We start from the raw sequence: 12,683 nt of genomic DNA on the forward strand, positions 1-12,683 counted from the left end.
TCTTTAGGATCAGCCTGAAATCTAGCACATAGACATGTAGCAAACATTATATCTGGCCTACTAGCTGTTAAGTACAGAAGTGAGCCAACCATGCCCCTATAACTTGAAATATCCACAGACTTTTCAGTAGTGTTTAATTCAAGCTTAGTTACAGTAGCCATGGGAATTTTTGCAGATGTGCAATCCATTAGATCAAACTTCTTTAAAAGATCAAAAATGTATTTAGTTTGACTAATGAATATTCCATCACTAACTTGCTTAACTTGCAAACCAGGAAAGTAAGTTAGTTCTCCCATCATACTCATTTCATACTTACTTTGCATCAGTTTGGCAAACTTTTTACAAAGTTTCTCATCTGTAGAGCCAAAAATAATATCATCTACATAAATTTGAACAAGTATACTAGAGCCATTAACATTTCTAAAGAATAAAGTTTTATTTACAATACCTCTTGTGAAGTAATTTTCCAAAAGGAACTTTGATAAAGTGTCATACCAGGCTCTAGGTGCTTGCTTTAGGCCATAAAGTGCTTTCAAAAGATAGTAGACATGATCTGGAAAATTTGGATCTTCAAAACTAGGGGGCTGACTGACATAGACTTCCTTCTCCAAATCTCCATTCAGAAAGGCACTTTTGACATCCATTTGATAGACCTTGAAATTGGCACGGGATGCATAGGCTAAGAAGATTGTGATGGCTTCAAGTCTTGCAACAGGAGCAAATATTTCATCAAAATCTATTCCTTCTTGTTGACAATAGCCCTTAGTAACCAATCTAGCTTTGTTCCTGACTACTATGCCATTTTCATCCATCTTGTTTCTGAATACCCATTTGGTGTCTATTGGATTCTTTCCTTTAGGCTTGGGCACCAGCTTCCATACATTATTCCTTTCAAATTGGTTTAGCTCCTCCTGCATAGCTAAGATCTAATCAGGATCCAACAAAGCTTCTTCTACCTTCTTTGGTTCTTCCTTGGAAAGAAAGCTGCTTTATAGATATTCTTCTTGAGTTGCTCTCCTGGTTTGAACTCTAGAATAAACATCACCAATTATTAGCTCAAAGGGGTGATCTTTTGTCCATTTTCTTTGTTGAGGTAGATTAGCTCTAGATGAAGAGGCCTCATTATTGTCTTGATGTGTGATTGAGTTTTGACTGTTAGAAACTCCCCCTGAGTTTGTGGATCTTTGATTTGAGAAAGGGGAACTTTCTATAGGTGATCTATCTTGATTTCCAGCCTCTCTTAATAACCCAACGGATGGTGAATTTTGAGTACCGACGGATGAAGCTGGTTGTCTCTCGACGGATAACGCAGATTGCCTCCCGACGGATGAAGCATTATGCAACTCGACAGATGTTGAGTTTTGTGCTTCATTGGTAGTAGATTTTTCTGCATTATCCTGTGATACTGTTTCTTGATCACTTTCATCATCACTTTCATCACTGACCATCTCCACATTGTCGAATTTGAGGCTCTCATGGTAATCTCCATCTTGAAGTCCTTCAATCTTTTTATCATCAAACACAACATGTATTGATTCCACAACAATGTTGGTTCTTAGATTGTAGACTCTATATGCTTTACCAATAGCATATCCAACAAAAATTCCTTCATCTGCTTTAGCATCAAACTTCCCCTTTTAATCAGTTTGATTTCTCAGAATATAGCACTTGCAGCCAAAGACATGAAGAAAATTTAGAGTTGGCTTCTTGTTCTTGAACAATTGATAGGGAGTCATGTATCTTGCTTGATTAACTAGGGAAATATTCTGAGTGTAACATGCAGTATTTACAGCTTCAGCCCAGAAATATGTTGGCAGTTTAGATTCTTCAAGCATTATCCTAGCAGCTTCAATAAGTGATCTATTCTTTCTTTCCACTACTCCATTCTGTTATGGAGTTCTTGCTGCTGAAAACTCATGCAGAATCCCATTTTTCTCACATAATGCTCTCATGACTGAATTCTTGAACTCAGTTCCATTGTCACTCCTGATTCTTCTAACCTTAAAATCAGGATGATTATTGACTTGCCTTATGTGATTGATGATGATTTCACTAGCCTCATCTTTAGACTTTAGGAAACATGTCCAGGTGAACTTTGAGAAATCATCTACAATTACTAGGCAAAATCTTTTCCTTGAGATAGACAACACATTGACTGGTCCAAACAAATCCATGTGTAGCAGTTGCAAAGGTTCTTCAATTGTTGAATCAAGTTTCTTCCTGAATGATGCTTTAATCTGCTTCCCTTTTTGGCAGGCATCACACAATCCATCCTTAGAAAACTCCACTAGAGGAATGCCTCTAACCAGTTCTTTCTTTACTAGCTCATTCATGGTCTTGAAGTTTAAATGGGATAGCTTCTTGTGCCATAGCCAACTTTCATCCTGACTTGCTTTACTGAGAAGACAAGTAACAGATTCTGCATTAGATGAGTTGAAATCAGCTAGGTACACATTTCCTTTTCTCACACTAGTGAGAACCACTTTATTGCTTCTTTTATTAGTCACAACACAGGCTTCTAAGTTGAAGGTTACTGAATTTCTTTTATCACAAAGCTGGCTAATACTTAACAGATTGTGTTTGAGACCATCCACTAAGGCAACCTCCTCAATGATGACATTGTCCTTTGAAATCAAGCCATATCCCATAGTATAACCCTTGCTATCATCTCCAAAAGTAATACTTGGGCCAGCTCTCTCCTTAAACTCTGTGCACATGGTAGAATCACCAGTCATGTGTCTTGAACAACCACTATCCAAGTACCAAAGATTCTTTATATTTTCCTGCACACGTTAAAATCAAATCAAGTTGATTTTGGTACCCAAGTTTCCTTGGGTCCTGCCTTGTTAGCTTTCTTTTTCTATTTCTTAGGCTTTATCTCATTTGACTTGGGAATTTCAGATTCATCCTTAGTCATTTGAGTTGGGCCTTTGAAACCATTCAATGCAACAGAATTATCATGCATATTATAATTAACAGGAAATGGCATGCTATTAGTGAACATGTTATTCCAGTAAGGCATGCTAAATGGCATTTGTGGCATTCTAAATGCAGCATAATAGGGATTAGGTGCAAATGACATATTAGCAAACTGTGCATTCATATTCTGTGTAGACATAGCATTCATAGGCATGGGAGGCATAAAATTCATGTTGGGAAGGTGAGGTGGTACAGCCATGGAAGTAGGCATGGAAGATTTGCAATTAACAAACAAATGATTTACACTACCACACTTGACACAGATTTTTCTTGGAGCATATTTATCAGGTGTGTAGTTATTGTGTTTGTTAATCCCTACTTTACCATTTCTATTATTTTTCTTTTTAGCCTCTGTTTTCACCTCAATCTTTTCAAGTCTGTCACTTAACTATTTGACAGTCATGTGACCAACATTAGCCTTTTTCCCTTTCTTAACTGACTCGATTCTCCTGAAACAAAGTTCTTGGAAACAGATCCATACTTCTCATTCAGCTTCACAAGTTTGGCTTTACTGATAGGCTTGCTCACAGCCGACGGATGAGGATTTTCATCATTCGACGGATGATCCTCATCATCCGTCGAGTCTACATATGTTAGCACTCCATCCACCAAATTTGGTTCTAGTTTCTCTTTGTTCTTTTTCCAGGCTGCATCACAGAAGGACTCGATTCCTTGAACTTTGGTGATTTGAGCATGGACATCTCTAGATGTTTTCCATGCCTTAATCACCTCTTGTTCACGCTCGAGCTGCTTCTTCAAAATGTCTTCTTTCTTCAAGGACTCTGTTAATTCCTCCTTGGCAATTTTACATTCAATTCTTAATTTTTTAAAATCAATGAACTGAGACTCAAGCACATTATTCCTCTCACTTAAAAATAAATTGTTTTCTTTGATTTTAGCATTTTCTTTAGTAAGAGACTTAAGTGTAACACACAAATGATATAACTCTGTAGACATGTCATTTATAGCATCATTAGACTCAACTTTAGATAAATGTGCAAGGTTTGTAGTAATTACCTGATTACTTGAAGAACTTGTTTCTGTTTCATCAGACTTGGCCATTAGGGCTAGATTGACATAGCTGACATCTTCATCTTCATCCAGACCATCTGCTGCCCAGTCATTTTCTTATGTAATGAAAGCCCTTTCCTTCTGTTTGAGCAGTTCAAAGTATTTTTGCTTATAATCCACAGGCTCAAACTTTTTCTTGCTGGAATCTAACTTTCTACATTTACTGGCAAAATGCCCTGCCAAGCCACATTTGAAACATTTGAATTTTGATTTATCCACCATGTTTCTATTTGGCTTGGCTGCTCCAAAGTTCTTTTTGAACTTGAGCTTGGCAAATCTCCTGGAAAGAAATGCTAGGTATTCATCAATGTCCTCCATGTCATCTTGGCTCAAAGAATCTTCATTTTCAGCTATCAGCCCTTTGCCCTTGCTTTCACAGACCCTTGAAGCTGACTCAACAGCTTCCATCTTCATCTCCTTCTCTTTATCTAACTCGGCAATTAGTGCAATGGACCATCCTTTCTTCTTTCCTCTCTCCATCCTCTCATCTTGCTCTATTTTGAGCTCATATGTTTTCAGGATGCCATACAGTCTCTCCAAAGTAAACTCCATATAATCTTGTGAGTTTCTCAATGAGACTGTCATTGGTTTCCATTCCTTTGGAAGAGATCTAAGGAATTTCAGATTGGAGTTTTTTGTCTGATAGACCCTTCCATGCAGCTTTAGAGCATTTAGCAGTTTTTGAAACCTACTAAAAATGTCAGTGATAGACTCACTTTCTTCATTATGAAAATACTCATATTGCTGAATCAGTAGCTGTATCTTGTTTTCTCTAACTTGTTCAGTGCCAGCACAGATGATCTGTATTGTATCCCAAACATCCTTGGCAATTTTGCAGTTGATAATGTTATCAAACATATCACTATCAACTCCATTAAACAGGATATTCATGGTCTTTTTATCCTTCCTGACTTGTTCAATGTCAGGATCAGACCATTCATGCCTTGGCTTGGGGACAGATGGCTCATTTCCAGTTGCAGCTCTCATTGGAACATGATGACCTCTTTCTATGCAGTCCACATAGGCCTTATCTTGAGAAAGCAAATGAAGATGTATCTTTACCTTCCAATGATGGTAATTATCTTTATCCAGAAAAGGAATCTTGACTCCAACATCCTTCTTGTTCATCTTGTTGTATTGTTTTGATCTTTAAACTCTTTGTTTGTTAAGAGCTTGCTCTGATACCAATTGTTAGTCCCTTAACAATATAACAAGAATTACAGAAGGGGGGTTGAATGGAATTCTTGAAACTTTTTCTTGACTAAAAAATTTTTCTAACTCAGATATATATATATATATATATATATATAGTGTAAATTGATTAGAAGAATGCGGAATAATCACTTGAAATGAATCAAAACACAAGTAATTAAAAACAAGAGTCTTTAAAAACTTTTTGGTGGATTTGAATGATTTCACCAGAGATATATATAATATATATCGAGAGAACCTTGTGTGCAAAATGCTCACAGCTGCTTACAAAATGATAACAACTAAGAATGAGAGAAATGCTAAGAATTCAGCTTACAAATGTTTCTCTCCTTTCTACTATGTTCTTCAGTTTCTTAGTTACAATTCTATTTGTTGCTTCTTGATTTATATATCACCAAGATTATAAAGTAATACGACAAGATAATAAAACAAAAACTATCTAGTCTATTACAATGCTACTTCATTACTCTATTCCAGCATCTTTGAATATCTTCATAATAGCATGGAAATGACAATGCTTCTTTGTTCTCAAAAACCCAGTTGAATAGGCTACCACATTCCATTTGCATCCACTCGACGCATGTGACTGTGTTGTCACTGTCAACAGATATTTGAATTCTTTATCCGTCGGGTTCATGATCATCCATCGAGTTACTGATCATCCGTCGGGTTGTTGATCATCCGTCGAATTTATTGTTGTTTATCCGTCAGGTAGCAATCAGGCACTTGACTTCATTTCACTTATACAGAATTACAAGACATCATATATGTACAATTAATCAACCTATTATGCATATCTAGTTAAAGTCAATCATGACTCAAATACTACTACAGATTCTAAACAATATATATGCAGAAATGTGCTACAGACTTATTGTTACATAAGCTACTCACTCGATGGATAATAAGTCATCATCCGTCGGGACTAAATTGAGTCATCCGTCGGGACTATAATCCTTATCCGTCAAGTGCTACAATTTAACTAAGTAAAATCTACCAAGGTGTTTTGTTCATGAAATCATCAAGTACACAACATATACACAACACTACTCATTGATCAAGAAAACTTGGATTAAACTGTGATGAGGATGACACATTACATGCCTCTAGTTTAATCTATAATATTTGGTTAAAGGGATTATATTACATTATACATTATTCATAAAAGGTTTAATCGATCACCGATTCAATTATTATTACTTGGGTAGCAATGATATATTACTAGATGCCGCTTATTCTTTACGATTTTAAATTAGATTTAAAATTTGTTGCCAATGTAATAATAACCTATAGGGTCACACACTAAGAATGCTTGAAGGATTATTTAATTTAAATTGGATTTAAATTATATTAAAGTAATTCGAATTATTTATAATATTAATTAAGTATGACTTAATTAATTAGATAAATATTGATATTCGAATTTACTAATATTAATTATGAAATTTATTTGTTAAATAATTAAGTGAGACTTAATTATAATACAAATAGAAATTTTGAATTAATAATAACTCCAAATTAGTTAATAGTTATAATTTGTTTTTATACTCTCTATATAATATCTCTTGTGTGGCTGATTTTGTAAGCAAGTTTCTTACTAAAACCCTAGCCACCAAGGGAGAAGATGGAGAGAGCAAGAAGAAACGAGTTTGTGCTAGTACACATCCAATCCTTGAGTTCAAGCATTCGTGTGGATACCGATAGAGCGTAGATCGCGAGAGCGGGATGCGTGGTGATTGAACCAGCTTTGGATCTCCATTAGTCAACCAATTGGTAAAGCTTCTTAAGGTAAACAATATGATCTACGAATTAAATATATGTTTTTCGCATGGATCCTGCGGCGGGTTTCGAAAATTCTATTTTTTTTTTACGTTTTTAATTACTGTTTCCGTTGCGTTTATGTGCTCGAAACCCTTTAATATCTTTCCATCCTGAGGAATGTGCTTACGGAGATCCGTGCTAATCTAAATCGGTTTGCTCGCCAACTTTTCGATGCGCAAATAGCTACATTCGCACGTACCGCTCTCGAGGCCTCAAATCCATCCTCCGATCCTAGCCAAAGGTTGCAGGGAATAACCTTATCGGTGGTGAGATCATGCATATCGTGGGCTCGTTGATTGAAGATATCGTCCAAAAGACGGAAACTCGTGTTGTGGAGGTATAATTTTTGACCTTCTTGTTTATTTATTTATTTTCATTCACATGTAAATTTTGTTTCTTCTCGTTGATTGATGGCGGTGGTGATGGCGGTGGATCGTCCGATGTTGATTTGTCAGATTAGTTTATATTGATCGGTTTTAAGACTATTGTAATTTGATGGTTATGGGATGTAATATAATATGTTGTGATGGTTTGATACTTTATCGGTTTTTTAGGATTGCTTATAATAATGTAATGATACGGTTTAATCCTCCGGTTATCGGAGTTTGTGAATGTTTGCGTTGGATTTAATTATTACGGTTTAATTGTGAAATTTATTAGTGTTTGCGAATGATTTTGAGTAGTATAGTATAATGATTATCATTGTTATTTGTTTTGGTTGTTTGGTTGTGATTGGATTGGATTTGTGTATTGATTTGGTTTGGTATACAGGGACTGTAGAAAAACCTGCAATTTTTTTTAAAATCAGACCTTAAAACCGATCGACAATAGGCATAACCGACCACATTTGACCATTACAAAACCCAGAAAACCGACCGTCAGGTGACATAACCGACCACCTTCTGCATAAAACCGACCGTCTCCTTTAGAGGGTGGTCGGTTTTCGGACGGTCGGTTATGACATTTAAGTCAGCTTCTGGGGTAAAACCGACTGATGTGCACACTTTGACCACGGTCGGTTATGAGTTCCAGTCAATATTTTAAAAATAGACATAACCGACCACCAACGGTCGGCTATGACTCAGTGACGTGGCGAAACGTGTGCACACGTGTTACCACGTGTACATAGTGTCCCCACATTTCAGTAAAATGCTCAGGCACTTAACCAACCACAGTGTTGGTCGGTTATGAGTGTAAAACCCGACCAAAAATCATAACCGACCAGGCTAAAACCGACCACCCCCTGTGGTCGGTTATGACCCTTTTAACCGACCGTTTTGCCACTTAACCAACCGTTTTTTACGGTCGGTTTTGTCTTGTTTTCTTGGAGTGAAGAGTACATTAATCTTTTAAAAGTAAAGTTTCTCCCGTGAAAGAAATATATATAGCATCGGAATGTACCTATATTATATTATATAATATAATAACAGGTATGAATTATGTTTTGATTTAACGGTTATGTCCTATTTTAATTATTAAAATTAAAATTAAATAATATTATACCCATGTTAAACTGCTAAATTATTAAACTATCACATATAGCCTCTTTAGAACATCTCCAATACTAAAAACCCCTTGGCTAAAAACATAAATGGCATACTATAAATATCAATTATAAAGATTTTGTAAAAAAAATATTCACTCCAATTATTCATTTTAGCTAAAAACATAGTCAAGACGTTGGTCATATTTGTTCAATCTCTACGAACCTGTAGCCAAATACCACATCATATGTTAACATATCAAAATAAAATATTATATTTATAACAACTTGAAATAATGATAACATACTGTTTTAATCATTATAGCCAACTCCATTGAGCAACAATTTCTTACGGATTCAGTAAATTTTAGATAATCATTATTTCACACTATTTTAGCCAATCATTTTAGCCAACAAGTATCGGAGATGCTCTTATCACGGTAAAATATCACGCTAAAATATGACCAAAACTTATCGTACTAAATTACGAGCAAAACTTCTTCTTAATTATTTATTATATTTATTATAAATCTATAATTATTAAATATTTATATAAATTTATTAAAGTTACTATATAATTGGATAAATAAAATTTTAAAATTATTTGAATATTAACGAAACCTGCCCCACGATTTAACTAGTTATAATATAAAGGAAAACTGAGATTGAAAAAATACATATAGAAACTATATAGAAACTAAGGGTGTACGCGATTCGGATCGGATCGGTTTTGGAGTAAAAGTCGAACCAAACCGCGAAGAGCGGTTTTAAAAAATTGTCATCCGCAACCGCATTTGCGGTTGCGGTTAACCGCGTCATTTACGGTTGGGAAATTGCGGTTATTGCGGATCGGTTTGCGGTTCAACCACTTATTTTAAAATAATTAATAATTTGCAAAAAAGTAAATTTGAAATATTAATAAATTGAAGTTTAAGTTACGTGATAAATTACATTCAAAAATAAAATATAAACTAATGCTCTGTGTGGACTAAAGATATTAAAAACATACAAAATTGTGGAGGCGAGAGAAAAGAAAAAAGAAAAGGATAAAAAAAATTACATGTTAATTATATTTTTCATTTGTTTGGTTATATATTTTATAATGATTGTGAATTTTATGAACGAATTCTTAACATTAACCTAAGATTAGTTGATAAATGTGTATACTTATTAATTTTTATGATATCAACTATATTTTTGGAAATATATTTTATTATAAATATATGTTGCGAGTTGCGGTTGCGGTTGCGATTTTTAAGAATTTAAAACCGCATCCAAACCGCGAATGAGCGGTTTTTAAAATTTAAATCCACAACCAATCCGCGTTTCGCAATTATCCGTAAATGCGGTTCGGTTGCGAGCGGTTCAGCGGTTGAGCGGTTTGTTTGTACAGCCCTGATAGAAACCTATTTGAATAAGTTTCCAATGGCAAGCGAACTACTCTCGGCAAATCCCAACAACCACTGGACTAGAAAAACGAACATAAGTAAAATAAACTTGTGTACCCTAGCTATTTCATGTTTCTCAGCAACATGTCTGCAAAATATTTATGGAGATTGTGATGCTAGTAAATCACAAGCTTGGTGTTTTATATCACGGAACAGTTAATAACAAAATGGGAAAAGAAGAGAAGAAAGAAAAGGCTAATCCGGTAGTTGTTGCCGGGTACAAAGTTCATCTACATTGCCCCCAGTGTGCACAAGATATCCGACAGCCTCTATTAAGAACTACAGGTACCGTTATTTGGCTTTCTTGAGGTTTCAAACTTTGGTTAATTGAAACGAATTTATTTATCTGAAACTTATTGTGCCACAATTATGTTTTAGCTGATCAGTTTGAGCTTATCATTATCTAAGACATACAGTACTGTTCAAATTCATTTGAAGAAACCATGTAATTATTCGTCGATAAGGATAATCATCTAATTTCTCAAAGCATAGAATTACGGATCGTTTATATGCCTAAAGTTTCTTGGGAATTCAAATATCTTGAAAATATGATGAGACGCCTACAGGAGTGCATAGTGTGGATGTCAAATATGAAAAGAACGAAGTAATAATAAAGGGTACAATCGATGAGAAGATGATCCATACAAAATTAGAGAAATGGAGCAAGAAAAAAGTTGAAATATTAGGCAAGGATATCATCAAGATCGTGGAAGTGAAAGAGAAGGAAACCAAAAAAGTAAGACTTCTTCTTTACTATTAATCTCAGAATAAGTTGGCTCTAATTGTAAGCTTGCCTATACAACTACGTACTCTTGCTCTTGCTATTAGCCTCTATATATAACTTGTTTTGCAACACCTGTAGTTGAACCTAATACTACTTCTCCAACCTGTATGTAGACCATGAAATCGAGAGGTGTATTTCCGGATCTATCTGACATGCATGCACCTTTATTCTAACTATCTGATGTAATAATTTATATAAATGTACGTAGACATCAAATAAATCAGAACAAATTAAATGGGTACAAGACAATTTCTTAATATATATTCGCACAATGCCTTGGAATAACTATCAAACTTGTTATTAGTGTCAATGCAGAGGAGTTCATCAAAAACCAATCAAAATTTGTCACTTGACATTTTATGGAATACCTATTGGCACACCATACAAAAACAGTCATAGTTGATAGGCAATGTATTCATCTATGCATTATGATCTAAAATCAATGTCAGTTGGTCTACTGTTTGAGAAGATAAATGAAGCAGGTTAAAATTAATGACATGATATGTTGGGTTGAAAGGAAACTGTCAAGACAACAACAATAAAGTCATACATTCACTGCGATCAATGCGAGCGTGACCTCCGTAACAGATTAATGAAGCACAAGGGTAAGAAATTAAGGATGTACATATATTTTTGTGTTAAGTTCGTTATCTCTCTTGGTTATATGTTGTACTTACAATGCCTGCTGTTTTGCATATACATGCAGGCATATATGATGTTAAAACAGACAGAAAAGCTCATACTATCACAATTGAGGGAACAGTCCAGGCCCAAAATCTTCTAACCTACATGCAGAAGAAGGTGCACAAACACGCAGAGATCATAGAGACCAAAGATATTGACAAAAAAAGAAAGGTTGCAGTTGAACTCAAATCATCAACAGAAATCACAAAGGTAGCTGAGTTGAAAGAAGAGATCAGAGTTGAGGCAAACAAACAAGAGGGAAATGTTCCATATTTTGTTCATTATGTTTATGCTCCTCAGATATTTAGTGATGAAAATCCAAATGCATGTTCCGTTATGTAAATCATATAATAATCAATCGAGGAATCACATACACATACAGCACCCGACATATATATATACCTATCTAGGGTATATGATCACACGCTCATGCTTGTAAATTTAGTTGTGGCATGATTTGTGCAGCAAAATGTACATGTATGAAATTCATCAAGTTCTGTCCATTTTATAAACAACTCCTCTACATTGACTATGAACTTAGTAAATTGTAATAGACAAACGTGTGAAATGCATACGCACTAGCTAGTTTGGTATACACACACGTACTTCTACATGACATTTATATATATAGCAGTTTCTTATTTCTACTAAAAAAATCTTACCCCGTTTGAATAAATAGTTAATTAGTCAAACTTAACAGCCACAATATTTTATTTGTATTTTGTAGCATGACATGGCATTGAGGATCTACTTGTTTCACATTTTCATGCGAATACAAGAAACTTCTGAACATTAGATAAATTTGCAAACTTTTGACCAACGGATCTAATTAATTAAGCGGAGGCAGGTAAGAAGGGAAAATAAGTTCCAAGGGTTTGAGTTGAAACCCTTAAATTGCCATTTTAATGTATAACTGTCAGTGTATTCGATCATAAATCCACGGTTATAAGAGTTTGTAATTAATATGTACATGTCTGTCTGTGTGTGTACACACGGAAAATTTCCATGACATATAAAATTAAGACATAAACACATGTCCAACATTGAGGCAAGAGGATAAATCCAAAGATAAAAATTTTGTCATTCAAATAACGTACGTTTGAAAAAACATATATATATATATATATATATATATTCTACAAACTTATTAGGTGGCCAACTTAGTTAATCCACTTGCAGAATTAATAAGTCTTCAAGCGAC

The 12,683-nt window shown here is 34.8% G+C and overlaps 1 protein-coding gene across 1 annotated transcript; it reads left to right on the top strand.

Annotated features, from left to right (window-relative positions):
* Positions 1–10,084: 10,084 nt before the first annotated feature.
* LOC141719680 (heavy metal-associated isoprenylated plant protein 4) lies at positions 10,085–12,020 on the top strand. The gene is made up of 4 exons (XM_074522060.1): positions 10,085–10,299; positions 10,581–10,750; positions 11,316–11,403; positions 11,505–12,020. The coding sequence occupies exons 1-4, from the start codon at positions 10,116–10,118 to the stop codon at positions 11,822–11,824; spliced, it is 762 nt and encodes a 253-aa protein (XP_074378161.1). The 5' UTR covers positions 10,085–10,115; the 3' UTR covers positions 11,825–12,020.
* Positions 12,021–12,683: the final 663 nt, after the last annotated feature.

The sequence above is a fragment of the Apium graveolens genome, chromosome 1 (assembly GCF_009905375.1).
Source record: "Apium graveolens cultivar Ventura chromosome 1, ASM990537v1, whole genome shotgun sequence".
Taxonomy (NCBI): Eukaryota; Viridiplantae; Streptophyta; class Magnoliopsida; order Apiales; family Apiaceae; genus Apium; species Apium graveolens.